Source organism: Aythya fuligula, chromosome 27 (genome assembly GCF_009819795.1).
Source record: "Aythya fuligula isolate bAytFul2 chromosome 27, bAytFul2.pri, whole genome shotgun sequence".
NCBI classification, from domain to species: domain Eukaryota; kingdom Metazoa; phylum Chordata; class Aves; order Anseriformes; family Anatidae; genus Aythya; species Aythya fuligula.
In genome coordinates, this window is record NC_045585.1 from 5340737 (window position 1) to 5363505 (window position 22769).

The 22769-nt window shown below is 47.3% G+C and overlaps 1 protein-coding gene across 6 annotated transcripts in view; it reads right to left on the minus strand.

Moving 5' to 3' along the window:
- ANK1 (ankyrin 1) overlaps positions 1 to 18483 on the minus strand; it is a 63071-nt gene extending 44588 nt beyond the window's left edge. For 4 of the 6 annotated variants that reach the window (XM_032203972.1, XM_032203969.1, XM_032203966.1 and 1 more), the window contains exon 1: positions 17514 to 18483. In XM_032203972.1, coding sequence (XP_032059863.1) covers positions 17514 to 17639 — 126 coding nt within the window. In that variant the 5' untranslated portion in view covers positions 17640 to 18483. The remainder of the gene's footprint in view (positions 1 to 17513) is intronic. The other 2 variants (XM_032203970.1, XM_032203967.1) reach the window with 1 other exon arrangement.
- Positions 18484 to 22769: the final 4286 nt, after the last annotated feature.

The following is a 22769-nucleotide window of genomic DNA, read 5'->3' on the forward strand; positions in this document are numbered from 1 at the left end:
TTTCTCCAGTTACTGCAATGCTCTGAAGAACAGTTTGGCAGATCTGCAGAAAAAACACTTGAAATCTTGAACCTCATGAGTTCCATTTAAGGGTAATTAATGAATGATTCAGAAGAGATGTGCACATTTCTGTTGTATGCCCACAGCTCTGTTCTCACTGATCAGCATTTAGGATGATTTCATCTCACAGTAGCTTTTGCTAAGGTCTAATTCAATTATATAAGATGCCTCTGGATGAGAGAAGCAGAGTCCCAGAGTCCCAGAAATACTCACTCATACACTACTTTGGAAGGGGAGCAATTCTGTAGAATAAGAGTGAGGACAGAGCTCCTGACCTGACCTGACAGAGCTAATGAGAGTCTCACCATTGTTCTAAAAGTGAAGGAGATCAAATATTTTATTTCTCCCAGTGGACATTTCTCAATGAATGCCTGCAGTATCAGCAGTTTTCCCTGGCCTCAGCAGTAAAACTTTGCCCCTCAAAGCTCTGTCAGCTACCTCACCAGAGATGTGCAAGTGCTCACTGCTGGAAGAGAACTTCCCCTGCCACCTGTAGAACATCGGTGCAACCGCTCCTCTTCATGGGCTACATGAATCCTCCTCTGGAGCATGGGATCTCAACAAACCATACACCCTCCATCTCTGCTCTTCAAGGTGCCCACCACACACCTGCAACTCAAAATCTCCCGGTAGGATAAAGCCTCTAGCAGTCACCATTACCAGTTTACCCTGCTCTAAACTCTGGAAAATGTGTGCAGGTCAGCAGCGAATGGCAGGTTTTGTTCACCATCCAGCATCCAGCTCTGCATTGCAGAAGAGGACCGGGCAGATTTTAGGGAAGAGGCACTGGTAAGTCCCCACCCAGGAGGCAGCAGAGAACACCAAAGAGCTCCCGTGATTCCACGCTGCAGAACAAATCAGGTTTTGTTCTCCCACAGGTCTCCCGCAGCCTGACAGCAGACTCAGCACAGAGTTACTTCAGGGTAAATGCACAAAGAGAAAATGGAATTTATTATAATGAATTCCATGGTCTTTGCTCCACCCACCAACAGCATCCTTTTGTCTGCCTTCTGACTTTCTGGATGTGTACCCCAGCTCTTCTGTCTTGTACCTGCAGATGCAGGTCAGAACTATGAGAAAGTAAATTCAGTCTGGGAAAATACTGCAATGTACTACAATACAGAGTTCCTGAGAGTGGATCCTGCATGGGCAGACCAGACATACCCCAGATTCTCAGTTAGACCTTTTGCAGGAAATTGCTCTTGAAAAAGACCAGTTATGCCCTAAGGCGAACCTCTTTAATAGGCCACAGCTAGTGTTAAGGAAGCCCTCTGGAGACAGGAATGTCACTTGATTCTCAGAGATGGGCATCAGAAGTGCTTCTGCAATCCAAGAGCATTTTTTGGAGATACTACAAAGAAAATATGTATCATCTGTTGGCATGTCCATGCCTGGAAGAGCACTGGTCCCCAGTCCATCAGGGAATCTAGCCTACCCTAGGGAAAGCAGAGAATACTGTGCTCTTAGAGGCAATGAAACATGAAGCATTTTTTGTTGCAGATGAGTTTGCAGTTAATTCAGATGATTGCAAAGCAACTTGACAATGATAACATACCCACCACAAACCATGTTACAGCATACTGCCAGCAACTCATAACCTCCCAAAGAATGCAGTGTCCAACAGCACTGAGGCCACCGGCCCAAGAGCTGGCTGCCTAAACTGCAGCAGAATAAGCAGCAGGCTGGGTGACTGAAATTACCTAGTTTCCTTCACCACACCAGGCAGCTGTTCCTGAGTGTCAGCCATTGTTACCCATGGAACATTTGCTGTGGGTGCATCAGAATAAGTCACATACATGTGCCTGCCCCCTCAGCAGACATTGGCTGGAGAGGTCAGGAGCACCTGAGAGGGAAGTGTTCACAAGGGAGTGCTGAATTCCTGGGAGCAACTGCAGCACCTCTTAAGGAGGATTAGGCATTCTGCTAATGAAACACAGCTCAACAGACTAGCATCGAGGCCCTGGATCACGCTGCTGCAGCACGCTGCCCAGACCAACGTCGCATTTTCCACAGTGTTCAAAGCTCAGCTTTGTGCCCACTCCTGGAAATCCCCTGCACCAGCATGCATGGAGCTGCAAGGCACTGAGGAGGGCCCTGAGGAAGGCGCCCAGAGGGCAGCCTCACTGTAACAGCATTAAGCACCTGCAGGGCCAGCTCCTGGGGCAGACCCCTCTGCTCCCTGGAGAGCCAGCAGAGAGAAGCAAGCGTTTCTAAGGGTGTATTCAGCTGACCTACTTGACGTGTGGCACAGCGTTCTTCTCTCACAGACTGCACGGAGACGAGGGGGGCAGTTTGGAGGTATCACAGCACCCTAAGCCAAGGCAGAGCAGCCCCTTACACAGTGAGAAAGCTCCGTGCACACTCGTGTCTGTGAGGACAGGAATGCAGGTGCATGGACAGCAGTCCTCTTCTGCCCCAATGCACCCAGCAACGCAATCCGCCCCAGAAACATCCAAATCCTCTCAGCTGCTGCTGCCATGGCAACGCCAGAGAGAAGATCTGCCAGCCTTTGATGTGCTGATCTGTTTAAAGCATGCAAAATGCCATTGGGAAGATGGGGAGCTGTGTGGGGAAGCACCTGGCTGCCCTGACAATGGAGGGCTCTCCACCGAGGGAGGATGGATGCACCCTGGAGGTCCCACCAGCACAAGTTGTCACCAGCATGCTGTTCTCTGTGCTGGCTCACCTACTTAGTGGACTTTAATATTTAACATCAGAGAAGCTGCAGTTTTGCGGGGTAATTTGGGTTATTAATAAAAAATCCCCCCCTAAATGATTCAAAAATAAGATGTTGTTACTCCCGGCTACTGGTGCCGGCAGCAAGCACTGGGAGCTGAGCGCATAGAATATTGTCCGCAGAGCAGCTGGGGAACCTGCTGGGGCTTCTACAGGGCAGGGAAGCACCAGCACAGCCAGCTAACATGCGGCATAATGCTGTCCCCATCTCCCATTGCATCACAGGCAGAGGAGGGGGAAGTAATTCCACAAGACAAATAGGCTGTGCAAACCTCAAGAGAAGCAGGCAGTTTGATCCCCTCTCCGGCAGCTCTCAGAGATCCCCTGCACTGCAAGGGCACCTCAAAGCTCAAAAAGGACTGCACAATTTCGTGTACCTTCAGAGATGAATACCCTTGAAGCACTTACCACTAGAACTACCTTGCTCTTTGCATGAAACCAATGCTGTCAGTGCCAGGAAATTTTAGGCACTAGCCCCTGCATCCCATGTGCCCTTGCTCAACTACCAGGTTACGGTGGCTCAGTACAATCCAAGAAGCCTTGAAATGTGGGGGCACAGAGGACGATTTTATTTCAGCATTTTTTATGCTAGCCTTCTAACAGAATATGCTTTGCAACATGAAACACAGAAACCTGATCTCCAACAGAGTTAACATCGATGTACTGCACTCTTCCATTTCCACTGCTTTCATTTTGATGACTCAGCCTACAGCCTACTCCACAACTGCAAAGATTTCCCTAAATTTGGTCACCCTCAGATAAACCAATGTGCCCATAACCAGTGTAAGAGAAAGCAGCCTCTAGCAGACCACAGAAATGCTAAGGAGAACTCAAAGAACCAGAGAAGCAAGGGAACTGAAGGAAACAGAATGCAATTGCTTGAGAAGGATTTTGGCAGGACAGAGGAGTCAGTCCACACACACACACAAACATCACAGGATCTCTGACAGCAACTATAAGAGATGCTGGCTACAAGGCTCACAAAGACAGTTCATCCTAAAACCTTTAGATTTCCTCCTTTTAATTTCATGGAGTATGGTGGGAGTCTAAGTGCCTATTTTACATTGAATGCCCTGGCTGTACATGCCTGTGAACTTAATTAAATAGTAAAGAAAATCCTATTGATTATCTCCTCTGTTGGCTTCCTCAAGTTCTTTTCAAAAGAGGACCCATTTTCACCTGCCCATGGATGGAGACTGGGAAGCACATTTTGGCCAGGATGCCAAAGCACAGTGGCAGACATAACAGCACAATGGTTTCATTACAGCTGCCTTGCTGCATTAGCTGCTGACCATGTTTTGGAATCTGGTCCCGCTGGAAGCCTCCAGCTCTGTAGCCTGTTCTCCTAGCTCTCTGCAACCCTTAGTGCCTCTTCAGAGGCATGACGACCTCCAAGCAACTAGTTTGTATGCATGTTTGCTCATACTGATCTTCAAAGCCACAGCCAAAGTTAGGTCCTTATTTTCATGGTTGGGCACCCAACCCCAGAAATCTCTACTGTTTCCTGCCAGCTCCTAATCACATCACTGGCATGTCATGTATCTCTCGTAATTTAAACATAAGCATGATTTGTGCATATTTTCAAGGTACCATTCTTCACTAAATAAGCTTAGCATTATCCTGGTGACCTGCTGGCAAAGCTCAGCAGTTGGCAGTAAAGAGCAGACACCTGGAGGGCAGGAAGCTAACTGCAGTGGTTGCAGCTCCAGGAAGAGGACAAAAAGCACATTAGTTGCACATTAGTTGCTTTTTTTTTTTTGTTTGTTTGTTTGTTTGTTTCTTCAGAAATCTCACACAAACAATGAAGGAAATTCTGAACCTTCCTCATCTGCTCAGCTCCTTTTTTTTTCTCACAGTAGGTTGCAATAGATTCTTTCTGTCAAGAACAAATTACAGGTTCATGTGATATTACTGGGCACTCTCCTTTGTCTTTCTCTGTGTACAACACTGCATTTATTTCCAGCAAATGGGCAAAACACCTCTACAGAGATGAAGTCTGTGCAGACTACAATGCCCAACGTGCAATGCCCCTTCCCAGTGAATGGACCTGATCTCCCAACTCCAGAAGGAAGTTGCTTCACTACAGCAGTGCTGAGCACAGCCTCTGGATCAGCTCGCTCTGTGCATCCTCACAGTACTCTCAGCTCCAAAGCATGACTTTCAAACAAAGTGAATTGGGGAAAGATGTCAGGTCCTCTGCCCCAGCATCTGCAGCATACCCACCATGTCTGGGCAGTACAAGAAAGGCAGAACCACTGTCCTCTCTGCTGCTGCTGTGGTGGGGGTGCTATGCAGTGTGTTGAGAGTCCCCCTGTGGAGGTGCTGCTGATCCCTGCTGCTATGTTGTCAGGAGGCATTGAACACTGCTGCCCCACATTTTGGACAGAGAGAGGGTGAATTTGTTTATGTCTTGTGCTACTGCTGGCCACGGAGCACTCCTCTGGCAGGCCTGAGACATATCTCACCATTGACAGGGATGAGTTCACAAGCTGTGAGAAGTTTTGCTGATACAGTACTGACGGGCAGCAGATATTTTATATTTTTGTCCTGTGATACTGCAGCTCCTCTTACTGCAATCTCAGCACTGCAGCTATTTGACAGCAGTCTTGACAGGAAGCATTTTTCTTAGTATGTACAGAAAGGGGTCAGCCTGATGACCATCATGTTACTCTTCAACAGGAGCACATTGCTATGCATCAATTCAGTGGCACGTCCAACCTGTACATGAAGAGAGCTGCCATGCCACGCTTCACCGAGCAATTCTTGCTTGGACCAAATCTACTGTCCCTGTGAGCTGAGCTAATTCTGCCAGAAAAGGAGCTGAAGAAGGGAAGAGCTTAGAAAATTATAACCTGCAAGGCCAAGTACAGACTCTGTGCAGTCATTTCTTGCTTGAGAGCTGAAACACTGCCATGCCAAAGACACTGACCCACAGATGTAACTTCTGTTTCAGCGTTAAAAGTGGAGGAAGTGGAACCATAACCCTCCCCACTACAGGGAAAGCAAGTCCAACATCAAAAGCCAATTAGGTAAGTTTTCCCTTGCTGAGAGCTCCCTAGCACATCACCACCCCACACACACCACTTCCCAGGCCCACCGCCAACTCGAGCACTTTCATCCACCACAAGGCAAATGAAGGTGGGGGGAGAAGAAAGAGCTGAAAAGGAACTCCGTGCAGAGATTTCCAAGCCATAGAAATGGGATTATTGAAGTTTAGCATCTTATTTAAAAACACATTATTTACTCCTGTAAGCAAAACCTTGGAAATCATTTTCAGAAGAATATTATTATTTCAAATATCAGAGTAAGAACCTAGAAGTGGAAGAGGCATGCATGCAATTACAGCACACAGTAAAAGCTCATAGCAGTCATCAACAGAGTAGAGCTGATTCCCAGGCAGACCCCTTTTACTCCTTCCCCTCCCTCCCCATGCAGAGGAATGCAAGAAACAGCTCAGTTGGCATCTATTTCATCCCTGCCTAAAGCTCTGGCAGATACTATCTGCTGGAAGAAAGATACAGCCCAAAGCAGCCATTTTTTCACTCCATCCCTACAGCTTGTGTGACACCTGCAAAAAGAACAACTGACTTGTAAGAATTTGCCTTGTGCTGCAATACAGTTTCACAGTCTTCATGTGTTGCATGGTAAGATTCTTCTCCCAGCCACCTAACACAAGGTGTTGGAAAGGATGGTAGTTTCTGAAACTTTCCGTGCACTGGTAACACCAGCTTAACTTTGTTTTTGCAAGATTATAGAGAACTACACAGCAAAAGGGAATTGCTTGTTTCAGATTCTTCCGTTCCAATAACAAAGCCAGTGATTTTCAATGTCCATCCATAGCGCCAGCATAACAAACTCTTTCTTTGCAAATTCCTAAATCAGAAGCCAGCTGTGCAGCAGAGCTGACAAGTAGCTCCAGCAGTGCAGCCAAAACATGTTTCAGGAAGTAGCACAACAATCTCTCCACAAGGACCTCATGAGCACTTTACCCAGAAGACTGCTAGATGACAGCAGCTATCAGGTTGATGGTACATGCATTTTGGCACTGCCCAGGACCTCTCTATTTGCACAAGAGATTCCAAGGTCTCCGAGTGCCATTAACAACAATTACACTGCAAGTGACAACACAGAGCTAGGCTATTGAAGAAATTAGTACCTACTGCTCAGCAGAGCCACTCTCTCTGAACAGAGCAATGTGTGTGTGCCAGGACACGGTGCTCAGGTCTGAGAGGCAAAGCCCTCAGCTGGGGACAGAGGAGAGAGAGCAAGCTGATGAAGTGTCTTAGAAGATGTTGAGTTTAATTGCAGCACATTTGGAGATGGAAGGGTCAAATGCCTAGAATGTCTAGCACAGCATTTCCCACAGCACTTGCCCAAGGCAAGGCTCTGAGACTCTGCGAGCACAGGCTGGTTCAGTCAGAGCACCAAGCAGACAGCTTACTCACTGCGAGGTGATGGCACAGACACTCCCTTCTTCTCTTTCCCAGATCGTTGTTTAAAATAGATGACAGACCCTCAGAGTGTATTCCATCCAGCGCATTAGGATGCCAGGCATCTGTACTGCCTCAGGGTCCATGAATATGCCAGACGACAGGGAGGCAGAGCTGGAACAAGATCTAGATGGGGCAGTCATACTGACAGTCTGGTGCCTTTGCTGCCCACAGACAGCAGTGAGATACCTGCACAGTGTTCACAGAGCCATGTACGGACAGGGGCAGCCTCTTTCATGTGCTCCGAGATGCTCAGTGCAAGCCAGGAAGCACACTGTTAAAGCTGAAACTGTCCTCAACTCACCCCACACCTGTCTATGTCACCCACCAAAACAGCACATTCTCATAGCATTTATCTTATTCTTTACTTTTTGCTGTTCTCAGCAAGTCCTGGGAAAGACACAATGCTCCCCTTCCAGGCATCATGACAGAACTAAATGGACTCTGAGTACACTGTTTTTCCTGTAGATTATCTGGAAGCCTTTGTTTTCTGAACAAATTACACTGTAAAAAGGTGGAAATATTTATTAGTCCTTTGCAGGGACTATCAGATGAGTTAAAAATCTAACACAGTTTATACTCTGCAAAGGATTTCAGCACTCTGTTCTCTGCATTTCCCATATAAGAGGTCCATAATATACACATGTATGTATCCTGCAGGCCCTGAGAAGTCCTCTTACCACAATGCAGTAAATGACTGTAACCATCATTTCTACTTGTTGTTTTGCTGCAGTACCTTTTTGCTTTAACAGGAGGCTTCTCAATGACCTGGACAGACACAGACACACACACACGCGCGCGCACACTTTCTCCCTCTTCCCTCATCCCTGTATAAATTTAGAAACCTCGTCTGTTTTCTAAATGCTCTCCTGCTGCTGCATTCTCTCCCTCCACCTCCCAAGACACTTCGGTGAATACCTGCTGCTTTGTTTCTGCTGAAGATTTTTCACTGAGGCTGCGACATTCTGCAGCCCTAGATTTAACATAGTCCCCTACATTTGCAGCCCCTGCAAAGAAATATATGGCTCTGGCTTAATGTTTCAGCCAGTCAGCAAAATTTGGTTTGCAAATAGGAAGGGAGCTTGGATTTTGCTGCTGTTTGCAGCACTGTGGCTCAAAACATGACATAGTTCAGCTGTGAAAGGAAATGTGAATTTTCAGTTAGTCCTGCCATGCTGAGCAGTCCTTTTATAGAGGGGCTATATATATCAGGAACTTCCCTGTGTCCAGGAGGCTGCCCTCTACACGTCTTAGATTTTAACAAGGCTAGTCTGTCCAGTCCAGGGCTAACGTTTTCAGAACCTCACCTCATGGCATTTTGAGAGCTGAAGGTGAGGACTGCTATAGAGATATACATGTAAGTAGGACAGGGAACACAGTAATGTCTGTAATCCTTGACCTATCCTTCCATCACGCCCCCAGTGAAGCTGCACCTTCCCAGGCCAGCAAAGAGAGGGTATATTTCTGAAGAACCTTGACATACTTAGACAATTAAAACAAATTAGCATAATTCAGACTAAACTTCTAAATTTAGATCTCTGTAAAGCTGCTTTCCTTTGAGCTCAAACCTAGCTTGCTGTACCTCAGCTGCAGCACACCAGAAGCAGCTTCTCACCATGAATTACCCGAGCCCCTCATGGTATCAAGCACAGGACTATCAAAAGGGGCATCATCCTTTGCTTCGCATCCTCCTGAAGGCATTTGCTCTGGGCAGGGCTCACTCCCTGTGCACAGCAATTGCCCTGCTTGGGCAGACACCAGGGGTGCTCCACACAGCGCAGGGGACCAGGCACTGAGGATAGGGCACAGCCTGAAGGAGCTTGCTCCTGAAACACATTTCTGAATGCCGCAAGGTTTTAAACGCTGCTTGCCTCAATCCAATACCTTGATATCTGGTTGGTTCACCAAGCACATATGGATACCATTATTACCTGAATAATTTAAGAGCCTGCAGAGCAGCAGTGCAGAATGGCACCAGCTTCTTCTTTGTGCCTCTTCTAGCCGCCAGCGAGTCCCTGCAGCAGCAGGGTCTGTTCTGACCTGACATCCCTCTCATCCAGATGCTTATATTCTGCTCATGTTCTACATGCCAGCTGCTCCCCCTCCCATCACAAGCTCTGCAGTTCCCTCTTGTCTGGAAGTGTCAGCAAAGGACAGAGGCACCGGCTCTAAAATGCCTTGCTAGTTAAGTAGTGTGCAAGCTCTTCTTCACTTAAAAGTGCCTTTAGTATTTGTGGACAATTGTTTACTGAGAAAGGGATGAACTTCCCAATCAAACACAATCTATCATACTTCAGCTTTCATTATCTGAGAAACCAGGTTACCTGAGCACCACATCCTGCAAAGGGCAAAGCAGACAGTGAAAGAAGAAAAAGGTAAACACCAGAGAGGAACTGCTACTGAATACGTGTTCTGGGCCATATGAGACATCTTGGTTTGTGTCCATTCCAGCATCCTGTGCTCAGCCACAAACTCCTGTAACCTCTCTTCTGTAAAGGAGCATTGAGAGTAGTCTAATTTCTGCATTGCCATTTTGCTTCCACCACATAAATATGCCATGCACTATTCTCTGCCATCCCTCCCCCATACTTAATGCAATCGCTGGAAAGAAAATACAAATGCTGGGAGCACAGATGCTCCCATTATAACCAGTGCACGCTGCATTGCAGCCTAATGGAAAAATGCCAGAGGGTGATTGTGAGCAGCAGTGAGTGAAATCGGACAGAATTTAGCCAAAGGGAAGTTTGAAACCACCTCTGCTTCCTGATGACTCCCTGTGAGAGAGAAACAGAGAGATGGAGAGGAAACCTTAGTGGGTTGTGTGGAGAATGTCCCCTTGCAGACCTCAGTCGGCAGAGCAGCACAACACAGTGTAGCACTGATGCTCTCTCTAATCCTGACAGCATTTCCATTCACACAGTACTCCAGTGGCAGGTCAGATAAACAGCATCAGAGGAAGCCGTTGTCACACTCAGCCCCCGTACTTCCCAACTCAGCATAAAACATGAACTAAATGTTTATTAATCTTCTGCAAATCAGAGGTCTGAATCTCCTGACAGTGCAGCCAGCTGACGTAATCCTTCCCAGACCCTGATGGGACTTGCTTCCCCAACAACCTTGATAGAGCTTGGAGGGTCACATTTACCTTCTGCTTGCACAAATCAATTCCTTGCTGGCGCACTGGGCAGACAGTGGTGGGTGCAAATCCTCCACAGCTGCTCCATCAGTCAGTGCACTGGATCACCTGTAAAGGAGCTCATGCTTTGCCCCAGTCTGCCAGCAACTGTGTATACAAAATGCTTTAAGAACCGGGCAATTATAGCAGAAAAGATTCAACGTTGCACTGCTGCCTTGAACCTAGCATGCACAACACACAGAAAGATTTAAGATGGCCCTTTCAATTGCAAAATCCTTTTGAAAGCCTATGTAATAGCTAGATAGCTAATTGACTGAGCCCATTCATAGTAACACAGTCTAATTCTTTGTCCACACACTCGGCCAGTTACATTCATAGAGCCTCAAAGGTTTTGGCTGTCCTGATATCCCATGCCCCTTCTCCCTGCCACTGCACAGTAGCATCAAGTTTCAGGCAGAAGATACTAGATACCAATTCCTTTGCAGAAAATGTGCCTCATACCCAGAGAACTGGAATCCAGACACACAATCCTGGCTGCAAAGAGCTGATGTTAGTAGCTGGAGCCTGGCTGGGGCATCTGGTGCCCTAACAGCCTCACCTAGTACAACTATGACAAAGCTCTAAAGATACCTGCTTCAGTGTTGTGCCACACCAACAGCTGGATAACTTTTTAGGGAAGACGCCTGCATAATCATCACACTTGTTCTCCTGATGCCGCCTTGGGTGAGATGGCATCTGTGTACTTCAATGTCCTTTCCTGACTCTGCTTCTCCTCCAGCAAGGAGGAGCTCCTTAGTGCAGGATCAGCTAATGGGACTACTCTGCCCCAGTGGTCTCCCACAGTGTCTTGCCTGTCCTTCCAGAGCTGCCAAGGACTCCAGGCTCCCATTTCACGCTCTTCCCTGCAACGGCAACCTTTGCAGAAAGGGTACTACTGCAAGAATGTCCAGTGAGAGACACGCACAAGCTTCTAGCATCCATTTGTAAGGAAGCATGGGCACAACCAGAAGCAGGCTTGAGATCCAAGTGCTGGGCTTCATGACCAGCCAGGAAAATCTCTCAACTTCGCCTGCTTCAACATCTGTGGTGCTGACTGCTTAACCCCACTGCCAGGCCCATTCAAGGATATGCAGGAATAGTTCTGCTTGATGGAGACAACAAAATTTGCAGCTGGAGACTGCAGAAATTGCAGCTGGAGTGGATGCTCTAGGAGCAGGCACACAACAGAGGTAAAGCAGCACTGTGCTCTAAGACTCTGCAGGTGATATGGTCTCGTCTCTTGCTGGCAAGCTCCAGTTTCCAGGTTAGACACCAACACAGCACCCAGCAGCCCCTACAGCCCTGGGTGGCTGACAGCCACATCACACATCTGGCAGGATCTAATGCCACCGAATGCAGGAACCCAGGTAGCCCAGTCCAGCAACTACACCAAGCCCGACACCCATGGGAGGAAGGCATGGTTATACATGGGATGCTCTAAGCTGTCTGCAGCCCAGGTCTGTTGAACTCCTTTGCCCTTCTTTGTCCAGCACTCTGCTCCCTGCAGCCTCTCTAAAGCCAGCACAAGGCTGAAGGCTACTGGTTAGTGACAGCCCTGGGGAAGGATGGCAGGCAAGCAGAGTACAGCCTCACCAGCTTCTCTGTTGCAGCACTCCAGTAGCCACCTCTCACCCTGGTTTCTTGTGTGCTTTTTGCACAGCTCTGACAGAGGTGCCTGGATTTTAAGTCTCAGGGATCCTATGCTTGGAGTTAGGTTCCACTTGACACAGTTCATCAGTGAACAGGAGATGAGCAAGCTCTTTGGACTGTGACACAACAAGCACAAGCACGCTCATCCTGTATGACTGATCAGTTGTCCTACTAACAAAGCATCTGTAATTGCTTCTTTGTCTGATGGAACCTGTGGCTGTTGTTCCAAGCCCTACTTGACTTGAACTATTTCCCACATTTCCTAAACATGCAGAATTTCTTTCATGCAAAAGAATTAGCACCCTCCATATCACCTCTAGCTTTTCACAGCTGCCCATTCAGGATCTAGCCCCTCTCCCAGTTCACCTCGCCTACCTCAGCTTGGAGTTTCTTCTGACTCCTGCTGGGATGTATTCCAATATATAACAGACTGATATGTGTTTTGCATCCTGGAAATGGACAACTAGAAAAACAGCGAGGAGTTTTGTGCAGAATTTCTTATTTGGAAACAATTTCTTTCAGCACTCGAGATGGCATTGGGCGAGATGCTGCACAAATCCATACCGAGAGACCATCTTACTCTCGGACGCTTGCAAACCAAAGGAACTAGACAGAAGTGGAATGATAAAAGAAGTGGTCTGCTCCTCATTATTAAAAACAAACAAAAAAGTAGTAAATTGAGACAGCAGTGCACTTTCCTCTATTCTTTAGATGCCCAGGCAAAACTTGCTCTGAACATAGTGAGCAGATGTATCACATTTTTCACACTAACAATTTATCATTTAAACATTGATAGCAATTACCATACAAATTGCCTTCTTCTGACCTTCTAGTTAGCTTGTTATTTAATCTGCTAGCCACCAGCTGTGCTGCATAGCGACTGTACCCACTTTCATATGTGCAACTGAGGTGGCCTTTGGACATTATTAGAATTGTTGATCTTCCTGAAGTACTGTTGGTCATATTTGCTGCATAACACCCTTGTTATAGATGTTTTACAGGTTCCATGTTCTGGCCCCATGAATCTCACATGCCAATTGAGGAGTTCAGCTCTTATCTGCCTCTTTGTGCTCCTCAGATGAATGTCTGCCACTCTTCAGACCTGACTGGATATTTGGCTGTATTTGGTACCAGAATTCGTGTACTTCACTAGTAAGAACAACTGTCACAAAACTATTAGCTTTTTTTTATTATTATTATTTATTCATCTCATTCAAAGCTTGTCAGGTTGCAAGGCACTGCAGGCACTAGCAATCCATCGTGTTGCACTTGGTACAGTTGCAAGTTGCTTAAGATGCACGTTTGAAACAAAGGTGAGCCAAATACCCTGGGTCCCAGCACGAGGTCACACCTTTTGGGCCCTTTCTAACCACCAGGCTGGTGAGCTTGGCAAATGCTTCCAGAATTCCCAGAAAGGGATTCCATATGTTCTCTATCTCGACAATGTAATCACCATAATAAGCCACATACAACCCAAAAAAGAATCAGTAACACTGTATGGACAGTAACAATTTACAGACCAGCCTCACAAGTTGTGCCAAAGCATCAATAATCCTGCAAAAGGCAGGTCTATATCTGTCGACTGTTCTGTGTGACTTCCAAGGGGGAGGCTTCCCAACCGCTGTGGCAGCTTGACCACGCCACACCTGCCATGAAAGGAAGGAGGTGTTCTTTACCATCAGCATCTCCCAGAACCATGAAATAAGGATGGATAGCTGGTCCAAAACACAGACACTGCTACAATGTATCACCACCTGCCCTAATGACAGCGCAGCTGACCACATCAGAGACTCCACATGCAGCCCAGAAGCTGTTAACTCAGTGGCCGTGGTCCCCTGTGGGCTGGCCATCTAAACAAAACACACAGAGCACTGAAGCTAGGGTACTGCAGCAGAAACAGTGAGAAGCCATTCCAGTTGATGCTTGGCCAATTCTCTAATGGCAGCAAACTTCTGTGATTCAACTCCCATCCCCTGCTGATGGGCTACTCCCCATCACATCTACCTGTCTGCAGAGCATTCCAAGGAGCCACCAACACATTATGCTTGTGAGGACCTTGCAATTCCTCACAATTCAGCACCTGTGCTGAATTTGGGGACAGAACAGACTATTGAGAGCTGGTATCCTAGGGCCATCCTCAGACCAAGGCAACCTCCAGCAATGCTGTGGAGCACACAGATCAGGACCACTACTCAGAACATGTCCAGCTGTTCAGTGGCAGCTCGGCCCAAAATACAAGTGTGGCTAGGCTGCACAGAGAGCAAAGGTGGGTGACACCTTTGCCATGGCTTAAATACTTTATGCACCCTATTAAACCAAACACCAGCTCTCACCACCTGAGTTACAAATGGTGAAGGCAGAGCATACTGGAGGAGCAGGAAAGATTATAACACCTGGACTGTTCCTGTGCTGAGAGACAAAAAAGAGGCACACAACGTGGAAATGGACAATGCAAGGTCAGCTGAGCTCGTTACACACACTCAATAAAAAAGCCAAGAAATTTCCATGGAAACTAAAAAGCAACAACTATAATTATGGTCCAAGAAGAAGGGTTTGGGGCAACACAGCTTTAAATAACTGAACTCACCACCTCCAGATATCTATCACAGGACACAATGGTCTTGTAGGATTCAACCACCAACTGGTAATTTGTGCAATATAGGGGACACACACGACCACACAAAAACAGCTGGAAATGCTGATGGATACAGGGATCAGCTTGCATGAGATTAGAAGAAACTTGTTCTGGGGCCATCATCTCCTTCCTCTGGCTGTCTCTGCTGCTTTGTGTCATGCTAGCACCTCCCTGGATCACAGGTCACGCCCTACTATTAACTCTAAAAAAGGGCACTGCAGCAGTGTATGGTGGGCTCAGCCGTAAATTAAGACATTGACATGCTGCACTGTACAAACACAGAACACAAGCAGCTCCTCTGCTCACAGGAGACTGATGTGCATAGAGATAAAGCAAGAGACAAATGGCAGACACAGGTGGAGAAGCAGAAGGACCCAGTGACACAACATTTTTGGTCCATGCTGATGGCCAGTGCAGGAGTATTTTGGAAGAGAGGCCTTCTGCACAGACATTATGCAAACCCCACACAGACTCACAAGGCACTGGCCAAACATCCAGGCTAGCACAGATGAGACCCCCATAGCTGTTGTTGCAAAACATAATGAGAAACTCCAACACTTTCTGGCAGCCCTCAGCTTGGTGCCAACAGAGACTTGTACAATAAACCACTACCACTACAAACACTCGGGCTTTTGAGGGCTGGGGATAAGAAAAGAGAGCTTGCCCCACACCAAACTTTCCTGGGTTGGTGGCTCTTCAAAGCAAAGCCCTTTGAAGCAACATGAGAGACAAGCTGCCCTGTAGAAGAGTAAAAGAAGCCCTGCAGGAAAAAGCCACGAGCCCGCATGCAGTAAACAGTTACCACTGAAGAAGGCAGCATTTGACATGCCAGCACTGTAGCTAAAACCCCACATCCAAGCTCCAAGCTGCTGTCTGCAGACTTTGAGTCTGTCCTGAACGTGTCTGTCGATCTCTCCACAATTAGCTGTTCTTGGCAGGCACAGAGCTCTCCTGGTCAGACAGCCTGGCGTTCAGCCTCACATGGAAAGCATCCCTGTCCCAGCTTTGGTCCCAGGAGAAACAGGGAGGGGGTGAGCAGGGGCTCTGCCTGCCCTGACGGTAGGCAGTAAGCTGAAAGGCAGGCCAGTCTCCCTTGTCAGAGTGTGTTCCCTGGACGTAATACTCAGGAAGGGGTAGCTAAAATCAGCTTCTCCTCAGTGTGCCAGAATCCCACTGAATTCTCCAAGAAGACCTTGATCCACGCTCCTCATGCTGTGACAATCCTGACTAGTGTGCTGCAAGAGACTTCTTTATGGCTGCAAGGTCTGTTCTGTCCCAGGGAACCAGAGCCCTCTTGGGTTTATTCAGCAGTGTTTCTCCGCTTTCCTTCCTTCTGTCACCATGTCCTGGCAGCAAGTGCGACTTAGGCCTCTCACATGGGGCAGGCAAGAAGGTGCCCTCCCTAGGACCTTCCACCTGAGGAAGTCCAGACACTTTACTGGAATCTTTGGATCTCCCAGCCCATCACTGAGACACACATACACTGTGCTGGGGAGGGGGGAGGTGGGAAGGAATAGGATGGTCTTCTGAAAGCCACACAGAGTGAGCCTTCACCAGAAACAGGCATGAATGAAATTGGAATTACAGTGTCTGGACTAGCCCAGACAACCTAAACTGGCAATTGTCCAGCAGTGTGGCAGGAAAAATAAAAGCCTGAGGGCTGGTCAGCAGTGCCTGTCCCTGTCACCTCAGCAGGACACTTCTCAGGACTGCACGGAAGCAGCTGTCAACATGCTCCAAGCAGCAGAGCTCTGCTTTAAGCCTCTTGCTCACAGGGGACACATGGAAGTCACAAAGTCTTTTGCTAAATACAGAGGAGAAGTCTACCTAAGACACCCCGGTATCGCAACCTCCTTCATGTATATACAGGATTACCCTTGGTTTCACCTCCCTCCTCACTGCCTCTCCGCATTGGTGTATAGCACACACATCAGGCCCCGCTGTGAGAACGAGATCTCCAAGGGGCAGCAAAGCTATCTTAGCCACTTGCCTGCTCCTGCAGGAAGCTGGCAGCAAGAAAACAAATGGCAGTAACTTTCCAGAGGGAAGCTACAGCTTGGAACAGCTGGCGGACCAAAGGCTCCCGCACCTCAGTGTCAGCAGAGGGGAAAGACACCTCTTCTTGCTTCTGACTGCCTGCACACCCCCTGCCAACAAGCAGCATGCTGTTCTCGGGAGGGGTGACCTGTGTCCCGCTCACAAACAGCCTGCCCTGAGCAGCAGCAGAGCTCTCAGCCTCTGCACAAAACTGCTCCCTCTCCTTGAGCGGCCACCTTACCCTGGGTTCGGTGCTCTGGGTAAAGCAGGGCATGAAGTGGACACTGAGACCACTCCATCACTGGAGAAAGGAGTGAGGGTCACCGGCCCCTTCACTTTGCATATACAGAGCAACTCTGGGAAACTGCATGAAGCTAGAAGCCAGAAATGTTATCTCAGAGATCAAATCTGTTACTGGCAGATGATTAAAGGACTTGGAAGTGGTCTGTGTGAGACTCTTTGGCTGCCCAGATGAACCCTTCCCTTCCTCTCTCCCTTCACCCACCTTTTTTCTAGCTGCCTTCCTAAGTCATTGGGGCAAACAGCAGACTCCTGACCCCAAAAGTTGTCCTCTGTTTGGCAGGGACTGTTCCTTATGCTGCGTGCACATGAAATTGTACAGGGAGCAGGCTGCCCCCCTCTTCTCTCCCCTCCTCCCAAACGCAAACAGCACCCACTGCCACAAGCATAGGCATCTGGATATAGGGCTGCTTGCCCCAGTGCCACTGACCTTTTTCTTCCGGTCCCGAGAGCGGTTCCTGCGCTTGCGATTGGATTCTTCCTTTTCCTTCTGCTCCTGCAAAGCCTGAGCCTCAATATCTTTGATTTTCTTCAGCTGCTTAGCTGCTTGAGCCATGGCTGGTCAGGCTGCAGTTCCCTCCAGAGCTCACAAAGGCTGCAGTTCCCTCCAGAGCTCACAACGGCACTTTCCACACAGCACCCTTCTGTTACTGGCCAAGAAGGTCCCTTCCCCTAGCTCAAATGCTGTCGACCCAGATGGGTGTGAAAGCAGTAATGAGAGGAAGATAGAAAGCAGACAACAAGCCCCAAGGGACAGCCGATGTCTCCAGCTAATTGCTAGACGGAGTCCAGGACACCTTCACAAACCATTAATAATCCTAAATCCAGCTGTTCCAGACGTCCTGTGCACCATTTCAGCAGCCCCTGACTGCACTGGCACATCATGCAGAATCCTCCTTGTGGGACAGGACACCAGGCTGGTGCAGCGCTCGCTCCTTCACTGTCTCTCCTGCAGCACGAGAAGAGATGCAGGCAGCCAGCCACAGGAAGGAAAATAACTCTCAGCAATTAATGCAGGGTGACAACAGAGAAGCAGTGAAAAAGGAGGATGATGCATTTCATCTTGACTTTGGGGCTCTCTGTAGCAATGCATTAAGAGCAGTAACCTGCATGCAGTCAGTCAGTGGCTTCACCACTGCAATGCTGCTAAGGCAGGCACATATTCCAGTCTCTCCGATTTTCTCTCTCTCAGTCACTCTCTGTGAAGCATCCGCATCACTCGCTCACTCTCTGGGTTATGATTCCAGCTCCTTTCAGGGGGAGCTATAGGCAGGCGCTGCATTGGTTAGAAGGAAGGCAGCATCCCTCTCAGAAAATAGCCGACACTGCAAAGGCTGTGCCAAGTACCAGAGCAAAGTGCAGCTTAACAGCATCCTTTTCTCCTTGCATTTCTCCACGGAGTGAACAGCAAGGGGAGGGGAGGGATCTTGGCTGTGAATGGGAGACAGAAACCGGGGGCTCAGTCTGCTCTTTGATTACACAGCTCCTGAAGAGTAAAGCCCCTGCCCATTCAGGCATCACCAGAGCTCAAGTCCTCTTCAAGGAACCCTAGTTAAGGCTGCTGGAGTCAGTCACCCTTTCTCCACACACATCTGTACATTTCACTTGCAGCTGCCTTCCTGAAGCGCAACCAGTGACAGGTCAGAAGTCAGGGATCAGGCCTAGCGATGTAAATTTGATTCCTGCAGATTGTGCCAGTGGGTGAGATTGACACTTTGGTGATGACCACATTAGCTGCAGCAAAGTGTGCTCTATTCAGACACTTCTTATCAGCCCTGCCTTTATCAGTCCAATTCTTGTGTACCCCCCTCCCCCCCCCCCCCAACCCCGTAAAGCTCACCTATGTGTAGACCTATGGGTAAAGCACTCAGAACATTATCTGCCCAGGTAGCAGCCCTGCATACCCTGTGCTGTTCTGGCACAGCCTATTTTCTACATAAAGGGTCCCTTTTGTATCAAAAGACGGGGAAGCAGGGATTAATGTTCTCAGCAACTACTTGACAGGTTATACGGAGTGACAGGAAGCGGAGAAATGCAGAATTACCTTAGGCGCTATAGGTCACTTTTCTAAGTTTTCCTGCATTTCCTGCATTTCTTTCTCATTTGAAGTTCCTCCAATTCCCTTGCTTCATCCATAGACTAAGAAACAGAAACATAGATCAAAAACAGAAAAAAAGATCTGTGTATCTTAGTTTATATGGCATATGATGGGTAAGAATACAGCAAACGTTTATGGGGTCCTAATAAAGTCTGAGAACAGGAAATCATCAAATTTTACAAGGGTTTTCCAAGGACACCTATAGTTCTCTCTACTCTACTCATCTAGATAAATAAAGCACTCTACATACAGCTGCACATCTTTATACAGTAACATCTTATGAACACCCATCAAAAAAAAAAAAAGTATAGTGAAAGACTCTATAGATAGGAGATGCCACATGCACAGCTGCACTCAGTCACCCTAATCCTGTCTCTTCCACTGGAAACACTTCACAGACTAAAAGAGGCAGAGGCCAAATCAAAAAAAGAAAGAAATGTATATATATATATCTCTGCAGCCACCAACATGTACACAGGAGGGAAATTAATTGTCACAATTAACCATAACACACTGAGAATTCCTCAGTTCTGCCTGCATGACTTTGCACCCTAAACCAGCTCCCTGCCAGTTTAGAATAATTTCTGAGGAACTACCTCATTTTTCAAAATACAGAACCCAGGAATTAAACCAAGCTCTGCTAAATGCAACTGCAACGGTTCCCACCACATGTGCAACTCCTCACAGTGCTTGGGTCTTGACCTTTCAGAACTGTGAGACAACCTGCCTGTGGAGGTCCAGGAAATGTCAGCAAGCCAGCAGCAAGATACTGCTGTGAGTACATCTCATCCCTAACCTACGTTCTGCCTTCGTGGATGCAAGCTTTCAGCTGGGTCAGACTTCTGCAACCCAGCCCCACTATGTGGCAGGGTCTGCTTGCTTGCAGTCAAGCAGTAGCAGTGCTACAGTCCAGGCTCTGCCCTGAGATGTTCTGTATTTCCTAATGCTAACAAAGCATCCACTATAGACAAAGCTGAATGGCACCAGGCAGTGGCCGTACGCAGACTTTTGCCTGTAGGACACTGTCTCCTCCTACAAAGAGATCCCATCTTAACTCCCTATAAGCCACAGCAGAACAAGCACAGGACAAGAACAGTTACCATCAAGGGAGAAATAGGATATGGGGTCACACTTTTGATGCCCCAGGGGACACAACAGAGAATCACCTCCTTGTAACTGTCTAAAAACCTGCTTCCTCCTCAGTGCACACACACGAAGAAAGAAATGCAGTCTCACAGAAGGAGCAAGTATGTTTTCATGAGCTCCTCAAGTTTGAGGATAAGCTCCTCATACGCTCAGCTGCCATCTTGTTTGACACAGAATGAAGCACTCATTCAAATAAAAATAGCAAAAAGATTCTAAGGATTCTAAGAAGAGATATGAAATGTATACAGTAAGGCTGAAAGAGTTCTCTTGCGCACTGGCAGGCAGTTTAGGAGGCAGCTCTGACACCACAGAATTGAACCAGGATTGTCTGTATTTGGTTTTAGGTTGGGGGTTTGACCAGATGACCTCCAGAGGTCCTTTCCAACCTCAAACATCGTGATACATAAAGGGACAGCACATACTAGTGCAGAACCTTCAGACTGGAAGAAAGGTGACAAAGGAGCACAGAAAAATGTGAGTGATACAGATAACGTCCAAAAGGAAACAATTGCACATTATTTCATACAACAGAAGAATCTGAGGCACCATATTTAAAATAACTAAAAATATATATCCTTTCACTCAGCAGAAAAATTTACAGAATGCTACAGATAGCAAAACATACAGGAGTGAGACAAATTTGGGCAGGAAAGATCCATCACAGATTATTGAACATGATGATTTGGGCTCAGCCTCCTTCTCTGGAAGCCCTTAAACCACAGCTTGATTAGAATGCTGAGACGAGATGCTAAAGGGAAGGTAAGATGCAGAGAACTTTTCAAAAGATAGTTCCTGGACACAGTATTTATCTTACACCCCCCCCCCCCCCCCCCCCCCCGTTGCACTATGCATGACTGATCCTGACTGGAAAACCATTAGACACATGAATTGCAAAATACCGTTGTCCCCTGTCTGCCCACAAAGAAGAGCAGAGAAGCAAGACCCCAGACAACCCCAGGTTCAGACTCCATCTGTAAGTCAGAGAAACTTCTGATCTAATACCATATAGGCACACCTCGTAGAGCACCAAAGCATCATCAGCTATTTGCAGGAAAAAAGGGGTGCACTTCAGCAGTTCAGTTGCTTTACTGGTGCAGCTGAGAGGGCTGCCTGTGCTTTCTCAAGGGCAGAAATCCTTCCCTGTTCAAATCCATTTTCCTCACCAACTCATTCAGAGTAATATATTCATCATACCCCGACTATAGCACAGTGCCCCACAGTTATGTAAACACTGTCAGAGCCTCCAGGTGGCGCTTTCCCATGTCTTCCTTTCTACCTTCCTCCTGAACCATCATCTACTACTTGGACTCACTGAGCTCTGCACAGTATTTATGACAACATTCCTGAAAACAGTGGGCACATTTCTTAACATATCACATGTCTCACAGCTGGATGCACACAGAGATGATCAAGGACACCTGTGATAGCCTCTAAAAAAAAACACTTTTTCAGTGTTTCTCTTTGTCCCTGGAGTTTCTACCATCACCTGCTGACCTCTCGCTGGACGCGCCTGGGCAGTTCTGATCACTTGCCAAGGACCAAATTCTGCAAATTGCTTTGGTCTCAACAGCATGCTCCCTAACACAAACCAAAGGAGGACAAGGACAGTGCTAAAGTAACTACAGTCTTGCCTACATCAGACTGCAGAAGACAATTTTTGTCAGAAGGGAACACAAAACAGCTTGAACTAGCTGCTCTGGAGAATAGCTCCTCCCAGCAGGATTCACTGAAGCCCTGGTTTGGGAAATCTGCTGTCCAAAACCAATTTATTTCTTCCTACATGACACCCTTTTCCTCTCCTCTCAAGATACCAGAGAGGATTTTGTCTCTATCAAACTCTACATCCAGGGCTTTTGTCCTTTTACAACCCTAGCATCTAGTGTTTCACGCTTAGTGCTTTAACTTGAGGGTGAGTGACAAGCCTGCTAGATGGTCTTCCAATTCATGGAGGGTTGTTTTTGAAACATCTACATTGATTTTTGACAGAGTGATTTAAGAGACCAAGTTAACTGGAATTAGTTATCTCTGCCATATATATAAGGTTGTCCTGTGCAGGGGCTTACACAAATCATATTCTAAGTTATGAAGCATTTGACCTAGGATTGATACCAAGCTTTTGTGCGCTGTAGGTGTATGGTTGGTAGAAAGTGACCCTAGAGATCTGCTGTATTTGAAGAAAATCTCATCTTCTTCTCCATTCTTGCTATTTCAGAATGGAGCAAGGACACAGGACAGAGGAAGTGAGAAATGGTCTTAGCAATAATTTCACTTAACTTGCCACTTCCTTTTTTTTTTTTTTCCCAACACTGATTTTTCTCTTCTTTGAGTAAGTTGTTCAGGAAATACACAAAACAGTAGAAAACGTATTATGGATCATATCTTGTTGCTGCTTTTCTGGGTGGAGAAATATAAAATCACTCCAAAATGGGGAAACAGAGGATG